Source organism: Saccopteryx bilineata, chromosome 3, assembly GCF_036850765.1.
Source record: "Saccopteryx bilineata isolate mSacBil1 chromosome 3, mSacBil1_pri_phased_curated, whole genome shotgun sequence".
Taxonomy (NCBI): domain Eukaryota; kingdom Metazoa; phylum Chordata; class Mammalia; order Chiroptera; family Emballonuridae; genus Saccopteryx; species Saccopteryx bilineata.
Genome location: NC_089492.1, coordinates 313,830,213 through 313,847,960, shown reverse-complemented (window position 1 = coordinate 313,847,960; position 17,748 = coordinate 313,830,213). Strand labels below are relative to the sequence as shown.

The window sequence follows — 17,748 nt, the reverse complement described above, 5'->3', positions numbered from 1 at the left end:
CATCTAGACGCGAGCCCGCCTACTCACGCTTCCATTGGTCTTCCAGACTAGCCCCGCCTTCCTTTCCGGGTTAATGTAATACGCGTGTGAATTTGGGAGACTTTCTTTGCAGTTTTCGAGTCCTTAGGAGTAGCCATTGGCCTAGTGACTGGTTACACGTGACGTAACTCGTTATTTTATTTTCGTTTTTGTTTGTAACTTGTATTTTCAAAAATCCCTATTTGTCCCCTTGCCTCGCAGAAACCCGGAAGCGCCAACTGAAACGCTTCTCTATTGGTCGTACTCTTCACACCGTGACTCAAAGTTGGTCTGAGGGCTTGCTTCCTGCTTGATAGTCGAGTGGCAGACGTGCTTAGCCAATGCCCGCCTAACCTGCTCTCCTATTGGTTGGAGCTGCTACCCTCCGTACAAACACCTCACTTCCAGTGGGTATAACATCCCGCTGGCTCCAAGCTTCTACGACCCGGTAAGGTCTTTGTTGGTAGCGCTATCCTGCATCCCAGTAGTGCAGCCCCCTGAGTCCAGCTGGACTGTCACTCCTTTAACCCTGACAATGGTCCCTGAGCAGTTCCAGGAGCCTGTGTGCTTGTGGATATGGCCGCTGCTAGGCGGCAGAATCGGAAAGAACCCAGTTTGGGACTCTGGGAGCTGTGGCCTCGGAGTCTTAATCAAGCTGGTCCTCAGTTTCCCTATCAGTACACTGAGGAGGCTGGGGTCCAGTAGCCCCGATCGGCGCTGGCAGGGGTGATAAGACCGGTTCACAGAAGAGGAAACTTGAGGCCCAGGCAGGGAAAGCAGATGGCCCCAATTCGCTAAAATAGTGGAGGGGCTGGGATTCCCGACACTGCACCTTTTAACCACCGCCGGGCGCCCGCTTCTCACGCCATTCCTTCGCTCTTCTTCCTAGCTCGGCGCCATGGCGTCTCGGGGTCATCGGCGGAGGCCGCCGCGGAAGCCCGAGACGGTGGTGCGGGGGGAGGCGGCCGAGACAGATTCGGAACTCTCTGCGTCCTCGTCGGAGGAGGAGGAGTTGTACCTGGGACCTTCGGGCCCGACGCGCGGCCGCCCCACCGGGCTGCGGGTGGTCGGGGAGGCCGCTGAGACCGACTCGGACCCGGAGCCGGAACCGACGGCTGCGCCGAGGGACTTGCCTCCGCTTGTGGTGCAGCGGGAAACGGCTGGGGAGGCCTGGGGTTCGGAGGAGGCCCCGGCGCCCGCCCCTGCGCGCTCGCTGCTGCAGCTTCGGCTGGCCGAGAGCCAGGCGCGCCTGGACCACGACGTGGCGGCCGCCGTGAGCGGCGTGTACCGCCGTGCAGGCCGCGATGTGGCCGCCTTGGCCAGTAGGCTGGCGGCCGCCCAGGCGGCGGGGTTGGCGGCCGCTCACAGTGTACGCCTGGCGCGGGGGGACCTCTGTGCACTGGCGGAGCGCCTGGACATAGTGGCCGGCTGCTGCCTGCTGCCCGACATCCGCGGCATCTCGGGGACCGAGCCCGAGCAAGATCCTGGAGCGCGGGCTTAGCCATGATCCGCTCACCGCCCGTCTTTGCATCCTCGGGGAGACCCTGTGACCTGGCTTTGTACTCTGTCTTGCTGTCACCCTCAGGGCTAACCCCACCCCTTGAAAGACGTTTTATGCGTGTGTTTGGGGGGGGGGGGGAAGGTGCTTAGCCCCGCTCTGTCCATCTGATTCCCCCCGGTGGTCCTGGCCCTTCTGCCTGGTTCCTGCCCTGCGTCTCAGTTTTGGCTCCAGCCGCTGAGTAACTGGCCGCTCCTTGATCTGTCTCATGTCTCCATCCTAGGAGCTCACGGTGCCCCACCTTTCCTTGCTCTCTGCCTTTCTAAGTTTGGTTTCTGCCTTTCTAAGTTAGGGGCTGATGCCGCTTCCCCAGTGGCCCCAGCATCTATTGGCTGGGTTTGCCACCCTCCTCCCTCTGTCTATACATATGCCGCTCTTCTGCTGGGTAGCGCATCTCGCATCTCGCAGGCTCCAAGCTTCCTGGCAGATTCCCTGCCATCTTCCTTCACCCCCTTGGCTCCACCTCCACTCCTAGCTCCTAGTTACACTTCTGGAATTTTGTCCCCCTGGGCTGGACCTTTTTTTCTGCTCCCCAGGGTTGGTGCTGGTTCCAGCTCCTAGTTTTGGTCCTTGCTCTGCCCTGTCCTGGCTCCTCTTCCAGCTTGGGTCCTCCCTATTGGCCTGATCTCATCTCCTGGGCCCAGTTTTACCCTTGGAATTGGTTTTGTTTCTTTTTTTCTTTTCCCATCCTGCTTAGACTACCTGCTTGAACCTGTGCTCTAGAAACCCCCTCTGGTTTCTGTCCTCAGGAGGCCTGACCCGAGGGGTCCTCCTCCCCACTCTCTGGACTCAAGATTGCATCTTCTCCAGACCCAAGTTGTGGGCCCACTGTACTCTCCAGGCCAATGTGGCACTTTGTGCCTGAGCTCCAGCTGGCCTCTTCCTGACCCTCCGGGCAGATGGTGGTACCCTTCAGTCACTTAGGGCTCAGTGCCCACCGCCCTGGTCCTTCCAGTGCACTATGATGCCACTGTGCAGATAAGGACCATGTGCTTAATGTTTGCTCACTGTGTTGACCCCTGGATGCTAAGAGGACTTGGATTTCTGTTTCTCCTTCTGGCCCCAGCCCTAGTCTCTCAGTCCCAATCACATTTATTCCCCACCCCGCTCTTTCATCCCAGCCTGCAGCTGAGGTCTGAGTCCCCAAGGTGGAGAATGGCAGACTCATTAAAATGGAAAACATTTACTGATATGGTCATTTCCTCTTGTTTCCCCACCTGTGCTGGGGGTGGGTGGGTTAGTAATTTCTCTGAAAATGGGGGTCCCAAGAAAGGGATCCTTCCTGCCTGGACTATTGAAGGTGAAGCTGTAGCTGGAAATGAGAGCCCCTGGTTTTCTTGCCTGCTCCTGCATTTTATTTTATTAACTCAACATACATTTACTGGGCACCTGTTTTGTGTCTGTCCTGTGCTGGGCACAGGTTGCAACAGCCCATCTGGGCCCTTGCTGAGCTCACAGTCCACTGGGAGAGACAGACATTAATAAAATATTCTCATAAGTAAGTTCATAGTTTAATTTTTCTGGCACTATGTGTGATAAAGAGGTACAAGAGTTTTGTGAGGGTATAACTGAGATCTGGCTGTCCCTGTGTGGGAATACAGACCAGGGAGGTCAGATGGCTTTGCTGAGGAAGCAATGAGTGAATTTGAGCTGAGCCCTAAAGGTATAAAATAAATCAGTGAAATGAGTGAGGTGGTGAAGAGTTGCCGGCCAGAGCAGAGGTAGATTAAGGTCAGTTGAGGCACTGGGTGCAGAAGAAAATATTGGCCCCTTAAAAAAAAAGAGACACAGGGAAAATAAAAATACATGTTAACCAGCCTAACCAGGTGTTGGTGCAATGGATAGAGCATCAGTCTGGGATGCAGAGGACCCAGGTTCGAAACCTCAAGGTCACCAGCTTGAGCAAGGGGTCACTTGGTCTGCTGTAGCCCCTGGTCAAGGCACATATGAGAAAGAAATCAATGAACAACTAAGGTGCCATAATGAAGAATTGATGCCTCTCATCTCTTTCACTTCCTGTTTGTCCCTATCCCTCAAAAACAACAACGACAATAAAAAACATGTTAACCATATTTTTAAATAAATAAAAAAATATTATGTACTATTAATGTTTAAATTGCACATATAAAACCAAACTTGGTGTCATTAGAAAAAAGTGTAAAGTTGGGGTTTTGAAGGGCCCTTCAGAAGTCAGGGCCCAGGGGGTGCACCTGCCATTAAGTCTGCCTCTGGGCAGTTGGAACAGCATATGCAAAGGCCCTGAGTCAGAAGGGAGCATAACCTATTTAACAGAAGAAGGTGACCACGGGCCATGAAATGGGAATTTACATAGCTGCTTTTTGTTTTGGGGAGAGGTAAAGACAGAATTTACTTACAGTGTTTTAGAGTGAATTTGTGATTGCCCTGAGATATCCCAAGTGGGTGACAGTTGTTTACATCCATTGAAGTTAAGATCTGGAGCCTAACCAGGCGGTGGTGCAATGGATAGAGAGTTGGACTGGGACACGGAGGACAGGGGTTCAAAACCCCAAGGTCACTGGCTTAGGCAAGGGGTTACTCGGTTTGCTGTAGCCCCCCCCAGTCAAGGCACATATGAGAAAGCAATCAATGAACAACTAAGGAGCTGCAATGAAGAATTGATGCTTCTCATCTCTCTCCCTTCCTGTCTGTCTGTCCTATTTATTTATTTATTTATTTATTCATTCATTCATTCATTCATTCATTTTAGAGAAGAGAGAGACTAGGGTGGGGAGAAGCAGGAAGCGTCAACTCCCATATGTGCTTTGACCAGGCAAGCCCAGGGTTTTGAACCGGCAACCTCAGTGTTCCAGGTCGATGCTTGATCCACTGTGCCACCACAGGTCAGGCTTGTCTGTCTGTCCTTATCTGTCCCTCTCTCTGTCTCTGTCTCTGTCACAAAAAAAAATAAAATAAAAAGTTTAGATTTGGAGACTTTATGGCCTCATTCAGCTAGTGCCTTAAGGAGAATGAGGGAGTCTAAAAGATCACCTTATCTGATTATAGTGTAAGAAGTCATCAATATATTGAACAAGAGTATGACCTGGGGTAAAGGCTACAAAGTCTAAGCTTTAAGAATCTGGGAAATATTGAGGGAGACCAGCAACATTTCTGAGGTATGGGAGTCCATGTTAATCATCTCCCTCTCGACAAGTCAAGATCCAGTGGGATGGAAAAGCTGAGCAGAGGCAGTTACTGGAAACCAGGCTGTGTCAGCAGGAGCTGCTGTGAGCTGGGATGGGGAACTACAGGCTGGAGAGGAATTGCAAGAGTTTACATTGTACAGATTGGTAGGTTTGATTCTCTTCTGAATCAAACTTCCCTTCTATTACAAATAAGATTGGAGTATTGCAGGGTGAGGAATAAAAGGTAAGAAAGAACTCCCTGCCTGGCTGGTGGTGGCACAGGGGTTGACTCGGGACACTGAGGACCCAGGTTTGAAACCCTGAGGTCGCTGCTTGCCCATGGGCTCACCAGCTTGAGTGCGGGATTGCTGGATTTAGTGTGGGATCATAGACATGACCCCAGGGTTGCTGGCTTGAGCCCAAAGGTCACTGACTTGAGCAAGGGGCCACTGGCTTGGTTGGAGCACCTCCCACCCCATCAAGGCACATATGAGAAGCAATCAATGAATAAGTAAAATGCCACAACTAGGAGTTGATTCTTCTTATCTCTCCCTTCCTGTCTCTCTCGCGCGTGCACGTACACACACACAAAAAGCACTGTTCAAGTCTATTACATGTTTGATTCCTTGTTGTAGAGAGAGATGAATGAATGAGACTAAAGATGAATGAGAATTGAGTTATAGATGAGAAGGGGTTTATTTCTTTTCCAGACACCACATATGAGTTCTACACTTAGTAGTAATGCAACCCCATTTGCATATGAGCCCCAAAGACTAATCAGAACATATTTTATGGTTGAGTCCTCTTCAGATGAATTTAAATCAAGATGACTTTCCATTAGGAAAACTAGGAAGCTGAAGGTTTGATCTGAGGGCAGGGACTAAAAAACATTTTGGGAAAAACAAAACATTTGGGGTGTTTGTTTGTTTTTTTAGTTACATCTTGTGTCATTAAATTTCCATACCAATTCACCTGAAAAGTTTACTGGTGAGGATTCCGGTACTAGGAAGGCATGGGAGGTATAAAGAGGGCCTAAGAACATCAGCGACCTGAAATTGAGGCAATAAAACAGAGATTCCTGACAGCTTGAATGGGATTGGAGGTGACGGGCAGAGACAAATCCTCTGAACCAATGGTAGGAAAAGTCGCACCAGTGCCAGTGAAGAGATCCAGTTCTTGATCCTCTAAGTTAAGTGGTGGGAGCTGTGGTGTGACTGAGGGACTAACCAAGTCTTGATGGAGAATTCTCTGCAGAAGGGAAAAATGAACCCTCTGAGGATACTGGGGTCCAGGGAGATGGTTTTTGAGCTTTTCTTTCTTTGATGTGCTGTGCAATTGTTTGCCTAATGTTCAGGCTTTTTTTTTTTTTTTTTTAAGACTTTATTCGTTTTGGAGAGAGAGAGAGCAAAAGGGAGGAGGAGCAAGAAGCATCATCCCCTGTATGAGCCATGACCAGGTAAGCCCAGGGTTTCGAACTGGCGACCTCAGTGTTCCAGGTCAACGTTTTTATCCACTGCACCACCACAAGTTGGGCTGTTCAGGCTTTTGACAGCATTTACACTTGTCTTGAGACAAATAGGCAAGGCTCTGCTCTGCAGTTGGCTTGGCAAGAAAAGTGGATGGACTTAGAGTCAACTTCTGTTTTTCTAAAGACTCAACTTGCAAGGCAGGGACTGTTGATTTTAAATCCTTTTTTTTTTTTTTTTACTAATTTTTATGTATTGATTTTAGAGAGAGGTGAAGGGAGAGAGAGAGAAACACTGATCTGTTGTTCCAGTTATTTATGCACTCACTGGTTGATTCCTGTATGTGCCCTGACTGATGACCAAATCTGCTGCTTTGGTGTATCAGGGTGATGCTCTAACCAAATGAGCCACTAGGCCAGGGCTCTGCTAGCTAGTTTTGAAGCATTGAGAAGCAGTTTCTGTAACAACACTGAGCGATTGTCCAGCCTAGCCAAACACACTATTTTGAATTTCCCTTTCTATATGGCAGATTTCCAACTTCAACATAAGGATCATCCAGGCCCTGGCCGGTTTGCTCAGTGAATAGAGCAAAGGCTTGGTATGCGAACATCCCAGGTTTGATTCCCAGTTAGGGCACACATGAGAAGTGACCATCTGCTTCTGTCCCCCTCCCTTTTCCCCTTCTCTCTCCCTCTCACAGCCAGTGGCTTGATTAGTTTGAGCGTCAATCCCAGACACTCGGTTGATTCGAGCATCAGCCCCAGATGGGGATTGCCGGATGGATCCTGGTTGGGGCACATGCAAGAGTCTGTCTCTCTATCTCCCCTCTTCTCACTTAAAAAAAAAAAAAGAAAGAAAGAAACATCCAAACCTGTAAAGAATAATAATGAGTTTTTTAAGCCAAATTGAGGATAGTTGCCAGGAAGTAAAATCTCAGCAGATCGAGAAAATGCTCCAGAGAATGGCAGTTTTGCAGCTTACTGTATACATTAGAAGCAAAGGAGGAGGTGTACGGGGTTACATGAAATTCATTGGTGGTAGGTTAGGGGGCAGGAGGAAGCAAAGCGGAGAAACCTCTGGCTTGGATAAAGAGTAAAACAGAGACATCCTTTTATCTTGCTGGGCACAGGATAGTTAATAATTAACATTTACATTGGAGCAAAGATGGCCCGGGCGCTGGGGATGGCTCCTTTGGTCTCTGCCCCAGGCGCTAGAGTGGCTCTGGTCGCAACAGAGCGACGCCCCAGAGGGGCAGAGCATCGTCTCCTGGTGGGCGTGCCGGGTGGATCCCGGTCGGGCGCATGCGGGAGTCTATCTGACTGTCTCTCCCCGTTTCCAGCTTCAGGAAGAAAAAAAAAAAAAAAAAAAAATTAACATTTACAGCACACAGAGATGGTATTGGGATAATAAGATGAAAATAAGGGGTTCTCTGGTCTCTGCTCTGGTGGGTGGGTGTGCCCTGAGGGGTCTGGAAAAGGAGATTACTTGCATTTCAAAGGTATATTATCGCCCTGGCCGGTTGGCTCAGCGGTAGAGTGTCGGCCTGGCGTGCGGGGGACCCGGGTTCGATTCCTGGCCAGGGCACATAGGAGAAGCGCCCATTTGCTTCTCCACCCCCCCCCCCCCTCCTTCCTCTCTGTCTCTCTCTTCCCCTCCTGCAGCCAAGGCTCCATTGGAGCAAAGATGGCCCGGGCACTGGGGATGGCTCCTTGGCCTCTGCCCCAGGCGCTGGAGTGGCTCTGGTCGTGACAGAGCGACGCCCCAGAGGGGCAGAGCGTCGCCCCTGGTGGGCGTGCCGGGTGGATCCTGGTCGGGCGCATGTAGGAGTCTGTCTGACTGTCTCTCCCCGTTTCCAGCTTCAGAAAAATACAAAAAAAAAAAAAAAAAAAAAAAAAAAAAGGTATATTATCTTAGATGCAAAAAGACGAGAAGATTCAATGCTGGTCAAGATTACTATAGGCCCTTAGAGCATTTGATCCTCAATCAGGGAACATGTAGGAACAGATTGATGTTCCTCTCTCTCTCTCTCTCTCATTCTCTTTTCTCTCTATATAGTCAATCAGATAATAAACAATTAAAAAGAAAAGAAAAAAGGATTGCTACAGGCCTAGGACATGACTACCCACCATGACCTGCTTTTCGTTAGGGGTTATTACGTTCAGACCATCCTCTGTGCTTACTGTTGGTCTCCGAGTTTGTAAGGCTGCCATACAGGCCTCCCTGGGCCTGTTAGCTTTGGTATGTGGCCCTTTTCTTCCACATTACTAAGCAAAAATGAAGATTTCTATATTGTGGGGCTTCTAGGTTTGATGCAGTGCCTTTGAAAAGCCTGTACAACACGTTCCACACTTTCAGATGCTCACCTTCTTTCTGAGCGACCTCAGGCCAGATCCCTATGGGAGGAGAGGCCTCAGGATCACTCCATTTAGGCCTTGAATATGGGCCTCAGCCTGTGTCATTTCCAAGTCTTTTGCAAGAGGGAGTAGGAGGAGTTCTGGCCACCAGTTTCCACAATGGGGAACTATTTCCAGGAAGCCTTGGCATGCAACTACAGTATAATCATGGGTAGGAAGCATGCTTCTTAAAAGCCAGTCATGCCTGACCGGGCAGTGGCGCAGTGGATAGAGCATTGGACTGGGATGCAGAGGACCTAGGTTCGAGACCCCGAGGTCGCTGCCGGCTCATCTGGTTTGAGCAAAGCTCACCAGCTTGAGTCCAGGGTCGCGGGCTCGAGCAAAGGGTCAACTCAGTCTGCTGTAGCCACCCCCCACCCCGTTAAGGCACATATGAGAAAGCAATCAACGAACAACTAAGGTGCCACAATGAAGAATTGATACTTCTTGTCTCTCCCTTCCTGTCTGTCTGTCCCTATCTGTCCCTCTCTCTGACTCTCTCTGTCACTGTGACAAAATAAATAAAACTAAAAATCAATAAATTTAAAAAAAAAAAAAGCCAGTCAGGCCCTGGCAATTGGTTGGAGCATCCTCCCAAAGCACAGAGGCTACTGGTTTGATCCCTGGTCAGGGCACATACAGGAACAGATCATAGTTCCCCCCTCTCTCTCTCTTTCTCTCTCTCTGTCTCTGTCTCTTCCCCCCCCCCCCCCGCCTTCCTCTCTCACTAAAATCTCTATATATAATTTTTTTAAATTTATTTATTTATTTTGTGACAGACACAGAGAGAGGAACAGAGTGGAAGGGAGAGAGATGAGAAGCATCAATTCTTTGTTGTGGCTCCTTAGTTTCTCAGTGATTGCTTTCTCATATGTGCCTTGACTTTGGGGCTACAGCAGACCGAGTGACCCCTTGCTCAAGCCAGCAACCTTGGGTCCAAGCTGGTGAGCCCTGCTCAAACCAGATGAGCCCGCACTCAAACTGGCGACATCGGGGTCTCGAACCTGGGTCCTCCACATCCCCGTCTGACACTCTGTCCACTGAGCCACTGCCTGGTCAGGCTCAATATATAAAATTTAAATAAATTTTTAAAAAGCCAGTCAAGATTCTGGTAAGTGGCGTTATAAATTACCACTCATCTTTCTAACTCCTCTCTAAATTTGGTAGAATCTTTTAAAAGTGGGAGTAAAGGGGCTTTGTAGTGTAAAGATAGGAGGCTGCCCAGTGGGCGTGAACTCTGTGGAATGGGGTCCAGGATACAGTCCCAAAGCATGTTGCACGGGAAGGCCTGGAGCCTGGGAAGGAAGAGGTGAAGTCAGGTCTGGTGAGGCCCACAGAGTCTCCCTACCAGCATTTACACAAGTAACCTCTGTCCCCCGCCTGGAGATCAGGCCAGAGTGCTTCCTGGGAATTCTTGCAGGGGAAAGGAAGCTAACTCTGGTTTTCTAGGGGAAGACAGAGGAGTTTTAGGAATTAAAGGAATTTGCTGAGGAGGTGAGGCCAGATTTGGGGGGCAGGTTTAAGGTAAGGGCCCAGAGATATAAAAGATTCTTGTCAGGCTCAAGGAAATGGAGGTGAGACAACTCTGGGGGTCCAGAACGAATCACCCCAAGATGTGCCTCTATGGTATGCAGATTGTTTGGAGCTAAAGGCAAAGTTAGTGACCACTCAAGAGAAACTTTGCCTCTTCCCTTAACTACCTAGAAGAACTTGAATTAGAGACCTTACCCATAAAAGAGTATGAGAGGTGTTCTTTTGACCTTCTATTTAATAAAGATATGCCCTTATCATCCTGCTATGACTTTTTTTTTAAAGCCTACCAATTAGGAGAGCTGATGGTATACACATTTTATTTATTTTATTTTATTTATTCATTTTTAGAGAGGAGAGAGAAAGAGAAACAGAGAGAGAGAAGGGGGAGGAGCAGGAAGCATCAACTCCCATATGTGCCTTGACCAGGCAAGCCCAGGGTTTCAAACCGGCGACCTCAGCATTTTTAGGTCGACGCTTTATCCACTGTGCCACCACAGGTCAGGCGACTTTTTTTTTTTTTTTGAGAGAAAGAGATGAGAAGCATCAACTCATATTTGTGTCATTTATTGCTTCTCATATGTACCTTGACCAGGGAGCTCCAGCCAAGCCAGCGACCCCTTGCTCAAGCCAGCAACTTTGGGCTTCAAGCCAGCGACCATGGGGTCATGTCTATGATCCCACGCTCAAGCCAGCAAGTGTGTGCTTAGGCCAGATGAGCCTGCGCTCAAGTCCGCAACCTTGGGGTTTTGAACCTGGGACTTCAGTGTCCCAGGTCAATGCTCTATCCACTGTGCCATCAAAGATCATGCTTCTATGACCTTTTAAAGCCCCAAGTCACCTTACTGATCTCTAGCTCAGTATATCTTATATCCTTGTGATTCCTTTCTATCTCTGAACCACTCCTGCATGTGGACTCTCTGACTCTCATGGATGCAGGCTTCCCATACCTATGTATGTATCAGATTTTGTTATTTTCTCTTGCTAGTTTGTCTCATCTCTAGTTGATTATTAGACCAGTCAAAAGAATTTTGGAGGTAAAGGAAAGTTTGTTCCTCCCACACAAGGAGGGTAGAGAAGGGGGGTTTATGGTAGATGTGGATTTTTTTTTTTTTTTACAGAGACAGAGAGAGAATCAGAGAGAGGGATAGACAAGGACAGACAGACAGGAATGGAGAGATGAGAGGCATCAATCATTGGTTTTTTGTTGCACGTTGCAACACCTTATTTGTTCATTGATTGCTTTCTCATATGTGCCTTGACCGTGGGTCTTCAGCAGACCAAGTAACCCCTTGCTCGAGCCAGCGACCTTGGATCCAAGCTGGTGAGCTTTTGCTCAAACCAGATGAGCCTGTGCTCAGGCTGGCGACCTCGGGGTCTCAAACTTGGGTCCTCTGTATCCTAGTCTGACGCTCTATCCACTGCACCACTGCCTGGTCAGGCTGGATGTAGATTTTTTAAAAATTGATTTTAGAGAGAGAGGAAGGGAGAGAAAGAGAGAGGTAGAGAGAGAACATCAGTTTGTTGTTCTGCTTATTTATGCATTCATTGGCTGATTCTTGTATGTGTCCTGGCCAGGGGTCAAACTTGCAACCTTGGTGTATCAGGGCAGCACTCTAACCAACCGAGTTCCCCAGCCTGGGTAGATGTGTTAATTTTTGTTTAGATTTCTATCTTTAATTTTTCTGAGGGAGACCCTAAGGCTAGTCGGAATGCCTTTTTTGTGTTCATCTTTCAATTGGATCTTGGTATCAATTCGGCGTTTGTTTAGGATCTATCTGAGAGCTTTCCAAAATCTATTTCGGATGTGAAAGTTTTTCCAAATACAAGGATCCTCATCTGGTCATTGAAGAGTAGGATCTTCAAAGGTGTATGCATTCCCACAGCGGCTCCATTCAATAAACCTTAGTATGGCAAGACCCAGAGGTAATTTTGTTGACTTGGAATACATTTTTACCACAGATGCAAGACGCAGCCCCAAAATGGGAGCAGAAGATGTGGCCCCCAGGATCTAAAAAGCTGTAACCACAGAACCAGGCCAAAGTCCTGTCCTGTTTCTAAGATGATACCGAGTTAGTTGTCTTTCAGAATCAACAGCAGACCCGCAGTCATGCAGCTGGAGCATGCACACAGGAGAGCTCTGTGACCTCTGGTCGCACCTCAACTCAGTCTCTCCCTCCCCTCATGGAATTAAAGTGTAACCGAGTACAAACTTCATTTTTTTAAAAATATGACCTTTTCTCCTTTCTTTTTGATTCAAACTGGCCTCATCCAGCACCCTGACTCGCCTGCCTGCTTCTCTCTTGCAGGACTACTCCCTTAATCTTTAAACCATCAGGACAAGGAGGTTCAGATGAGCATTAAATAATCTTAAGAACAAAGCCATGGGCCTGACCTGTGGTGGCGCAGTGGATAGAGTGTCAACCTGGTACACTGAGGTCACTGGTTCAAAACCCTGGGTTTGCCCACTCAAGACACATACGACAAGCAACACGCAAGCAATGGACAACTAAAGTGAAGCAACTATGAGTAGATCTTGCTTTCCCCCACTCTCTGTAAAATCAATAAATAAAATATTTAAAAAAATTAAAAGAACAAAGCATCGGGTTTGTAGACCAGAGGCAGAGTTTAGGTCAAATGAGAGAGTGTCTAGGCCTCATTGTGTTTCAGCTCCAGGATCACAAAACCAGCAAAAGAATGCCATAGCTGCCGACAGGACCAGATGCCCTGATCAGCCTAGTGCCAACCAATCAGGGAAGACCACGACCTTGGTCACAACCCTAACCCCTTAGTCACCGTGATTAGTGGTTTCCCCCTATATCACCCATCCCGTGGAAGCCACCAGGGAGCCAGTCTTTGATCATTAGCTCACATGACTCCCAGCGTGAGCAATTTCCTGAAATAGACCCTTGATTTCTTCGCTGCAAACTCCTGTGTGCGCAGACAAATAGACCCCATTTAGTTCAGTAACAAAAGGACCAAGACATGACTAGTACTTGAACACTGGAACCCTTTCAAGGTAAAGGGTCAGGGCCCTGGCCGGTTGGCTCAGCGGTAGAGCGTCGGCCTAGCGTGCGGAGGACCCGGGTTCGATTCCCGGCCAGGGCACACAGGAGAAGCGTCCATTTGCTTCTCCACCCCTCCGCCGCGCTTTCCTCTCTGTCTCTCTCTTCCCCTCCTGCAGCCAAGGCTCCATTGGAGCAAAGATGGCCCGGGCGCTGGGGATGGCTCTGTGGCCTCTGCCTCAGGCACTAGAGTGGCTCTGGTCGCAACATGGCGACACCCAGGATGGGCAGAGCACCCCCTCCTGGTGGGCAGAGCGTCGCCCCTGGTGGGCGTGCCGGGTGGATCCCGGTCGGGTGCATGCGGGAGTCTGTCTGACTGTCTCTCCCTGTTTCCAGCTTCAGAAAAATGGAAAAAAAAAAAAAAAAAAAGTAAAAAAAAGTAAAGGGTCAGTTGTCCAGGAAGATCCAGAGCAGAAGTCCCTTACCTTCAATGGCCGAGTTCTAAAGCTCTGCAATCAGATCCTGCACTGCCAGCGCTTCCACATACCAGCCTGTCCCCCGTAATCACTCAGTGTTTGCCTTTAAAAACCCTTGATTAGCCTGACCAGGCGGTGGTGCAATGGAGAGAGCATTAGCCTGGGATGCTGAGGACTCAGGTTTGAAACCCCGAGGTCACCAGCTTGAGCTGAAGCTCATCCAGCTTGAGCACAAGCTCACCAGCTTGAGTGAGAGGTTGCTGACTTGAGCATGGGATCATAAACATGACCCCATGGTCACGGGCATAAGCACAAGGTGACTGGCTTGAGCCTAAGGTTGCTTGCTCTGCTGTAGCCTTCCGGTCAAGGCACATATGAGAAAGCAATCAATGAACAACTAAGGAGCTGCAATGAAGAACTGATGCTTCTCATCTCTCTCCCTCCTGTCTGTCTGTTCCTATCTGTCCCGCTATCTGACTCTCTGTCTCTGTAAAAAAAAAAAAAAAAAAAAAAAAAGAATCAACCTATGAATGCATAAATAAGTAGAACAACAAATGATGTTGCACTCTCTTTCTCTCCCCTATTCTCTTTCTCTCTCTAAAATTAATAAATTTTAAAAAAGTAAATCTCAGACATCATATTATTTTTAGAAAGCTATTGAGGGGTTTGGGCTTTAAGTGATAGCTTCCCATTCTTCTTGTCTGATGCCCTGCAAATAAAAGGGCTTTAATTTCTCCATTGCAAAACCTCAGTTGATGCTCAGCATTTGGCTTTGCTGCACATCTGGCAGGTGGACCCTTGTTCTGTTCAGCTCGGTAATAAGGCCACTCCCAAAGATAAGCTAAGGAAGCAAAGACCCTGATTGCCACAGGGGGTAAAAAAATAGTGTTTATGAAAACTCGTGTTGCCCTGCCCTGTTGGCTCAGTGGTAGAATGTCAGCCCAGTGTGTGGAAGTCCCAGGTTCGATTTCTTGTCAGGGCACACAGAGATGTGCCCATCTACTTTTTCACCTCTTCCTCTTCTCTCTCTCTCTGTCTCTCTTTCTCTCCTGCAGCCATGGATCGAAGGATTCGAGCAAGTTGGCCCTGGGCACTGAGGATGGCTCCATTGCCTCGCCTCAGGCACTGAAATAGCTCAATTGCCAAGCAAGGAAGCAGCGGCCCCAGATGGCCTGAGCATAGTTCTGTAGGGGGCTTGCCAGGTGGATCCTGGTCCGGGCACATGCAGGAGTCTGTCTCTGCCTCTTTGCCTCCCTGCCTCTCATTTGATAATTAAAAAAGAAAACTCATGTTGAGACACCTCCAGCCACAGACCCAATAATCTTTGACAATGGGCAAGCGATACTGGGTTGGGACTTCTCAGCATTTAAAAGGCAATGAGGGGGTGCTCTGGCCAGGTAGCTCAGTCTGTTAGAGTGTCATCCTGATACACTAAGGTTGGTTCAATCCCCCATCAGGGCACATATGAAAATCAACCAATGAATGCATAAGTGGAATGACAAATTGATGTTTCTCTCTCTCTCTATCTCTCTCTCTCTCTCTCTCTCTCCCTCCTTCTCTCCCTCCCTTCCTCTCTCTCTCCCTCCCTCCTTCTCTCTTTGTCTCCCCCCCCTCTCTTTCAAATCAATAGGAAAAAATTTTTTAATTAAAAAAATAAAAAACAATGAGGCTCAAAGCGCAGAGGTTACCAGTATGATCCCCGATCAGGGCACATACAGGAACAGCTCAATGTTCCTGTCTCTCCCTGCCTCTATCTTTAAAAAAAATTTATTTTCAGTGAGAGTAGAGATAACACAGCTCCTCATGGGCTGGGACCCCTTCTTAAGATGAACTCCCCTGAGACAAAGAAAATGTTCCCTGTCACTTTGCATCTTGGGTTCCTAGACTGCTGGCTATCCACTTGCTAACCTGTGCCCCCCAAATGGTGAAAACCAGAGAGAGTATTCTCACTGGTTACAAAGCCAAGCTCTCAGGACACAAAATATATAAAAGGAGAATTTCATGTGATTTTTTTTTTTTTTTTTTTTTAACAGAGACAGAGAGAGAGTCAGAGAGAGGGATAGACAGGGACAGACAGACTGGAATGGAGAGAGATGAGAAGCATAAATCATCAGTCTTTCGTTGCAACAACTTAGTTGTTCATTGATTGCTCTCTCATATGTGCCCTGACCGTGGGCCTTCAGCAGACTGAGTAACCCCTTGCTGAAGCCAGCGACCTTGGGCTCAAGCTGGTGAGCCTTGCTCAAACCAGATGGGCCCAAACTGGCAACCTTGGGGTCTCGAACCTGAGTCCTCCGCATCCCAGTTCAACGCTCTATCCACTGCGCCACCACCTGGTCAGGCTGATTTTTTTAATTGATGACCCATAGCCAAGTTTATCCAGATAGAGGCTAGTCTGGTGACAGCTGTAAACACACTGGGCTGTGAGATCAGGTTGAACAACAGTCTTGTAGGTTCAACTCTGATTTTCCATATGACAAACCACAAAAGACTTTCTCTGGAAGTGAAAGGCTCAATGACAACCTAGAGTCCTCAAAACAAAAATCATGAGTCATTCTCAAGAGAATTAGTTCATACAAGCCCTGGCTGGGTAGTTCAGTTGGTTAGAGCATCACCCCAATACACCAAGGTTGTGGGTTCAATCCCAGTCAGGGCACATACAAGAATCAACCAATGAGTGCATAAATAAGTCGAACAACAAATCGATGTTTCTTTCTCCAAAAGAAATCAATAAATAGCCTGATCAGGTGATGGCACAGTGGATAGAATGTTGACCTGAGATGCTGAGATCCCAGGTTCAAAACCCTGAGGTCGCTGGCTTGAGTGCGGGCTCAGCTGGCTTAAGTGCCAGGTTGCCAGCTTGAGTGTGGAATCTTAGACATGACCCCATGGTCGCTGGCTTGAGCAAGGGGACACTGGCTTGGCTGGAGCTCCCCGGTCAAGGCACATATAGGAAGCAATCAATGAACAACTAAACTGCCGCAACTATGAGTTGATGCTTCTCATCTCTCTCCCTTTTTGTTTGTCTCTGTCTCTGTCTCTCACTCACTTAAAAAAGTCAATACATAAAATAAAATTAAAGAACTAGTTCATACAGATGGTTTTGTTGCTAATGTTAATTTAGAAAGAAAGTGCAGTCTGATCTGTGGTGACACAGTGGGTAAAGTGTCGACCTGGAAAACTGATGTCAGTGGTTTGAAACCCTGGGCTTGCCTGGTCAAGGCACATATGGGAGTTGATGCTTCCTGCTCCTCCCCCCTTTTCTCTCTCTCTCTCTCTCTCTCTCTCTCTCTCTCTCTCTCTCAAAATTGATAAGTAAAATCTTTAAAAAGTTAAAAACAGAAAGAGAAATTGCAGCAGAGACTTGATCAGGACCCCTATGCAAAGATCCAAAAGACTGAAAAGAATTCTCACCTTTTGTAGCCTTTGCCAGGTCCTGGGACCCTTAGCTGCAGCCTCAGGAGTGGGCAGAATGGCAGAACGTCCTAGCCAACGATATCCCATTCTCTTGCCAGAGACCATTTGGCAGGGAACACTTTCCTTTCACCCTCCTGAGTTCAATGGCCTGGGTCTGGAAAATAGACTGACAGTGGATAGATTAACAGAAGAAAGAAAAAACATACAAATTTATTAAGCATTAATATCATATACACGGGTATCAGAAATATAAAGTAAGTTCCCCCCAAAACAGTGATATTTGAGAATTTATATACCATCTCAATGCAGAAAGAGAAGGGGAAAGAGGCCACTTATGGGAGAAAAAATTTTTTTGTGAAAGATAAATGAGCACTTAGAACAGACAGGTGATTTGAGTAACAGCATTTGTCTTGGGTTTGTTGTTGACTGCTAGTCTCCTCTCCCTGCATGGAAGTCAATCTTCTCTGGTTGATGAGACACTGGAGGGAGTGATTTATGACAAGTTATTTATTTATTTATTTATTTATTTATCTGTTTTTAGGCAGATTAGGGAAGTTCAGAGAAAGCCTCTCCCATATTTGTTGATTCTCAAATGTTTTCAGCACCCTTCTTCCCTAACACAGAAGAATCACTCAGACAAACAAAAGTTCAAGGAGTTCCTTACACTAGATCTGCACTACAAGAAATGATAAATGGAGTCCTTCTGGTTGCAATGAAACAAAGTTAAACAGTAACTAAACAT

General features: G+C 47.8%; 1 protein-coding gene across 1 annotated transcript; it reads left to right on the top strand.

Annotated features, from left to right (window-relative positions):
- The first annotated feature begins 62 nt into the window (after nucleotides 1–62).
- On the top strand, nucleotides 63–3,078 carry BLOC1S3 (biogenesis of lysosomal organelles complex 1 subunit 3). The gene is made up of 2 exons (XM_066271826.1): nucleotides 63–466; nucleotides 908–3,078. The coding sequence occupies exon 2, from the start codon at nucleotides 917–919 to the stop codon at nucleotides 1,517–1,519; it is 603 nt and encodes a 200-aa protein (XP_066127923.1). The 5' UTR covers nucleotides 63–466; nucleotides 908–916; the 3' UTR covers nucleotides 1,520–3,078.
- The last annotated feature ends 14,670 nt before the right edge of the window (nucleotides 3,079–17,748 follow it).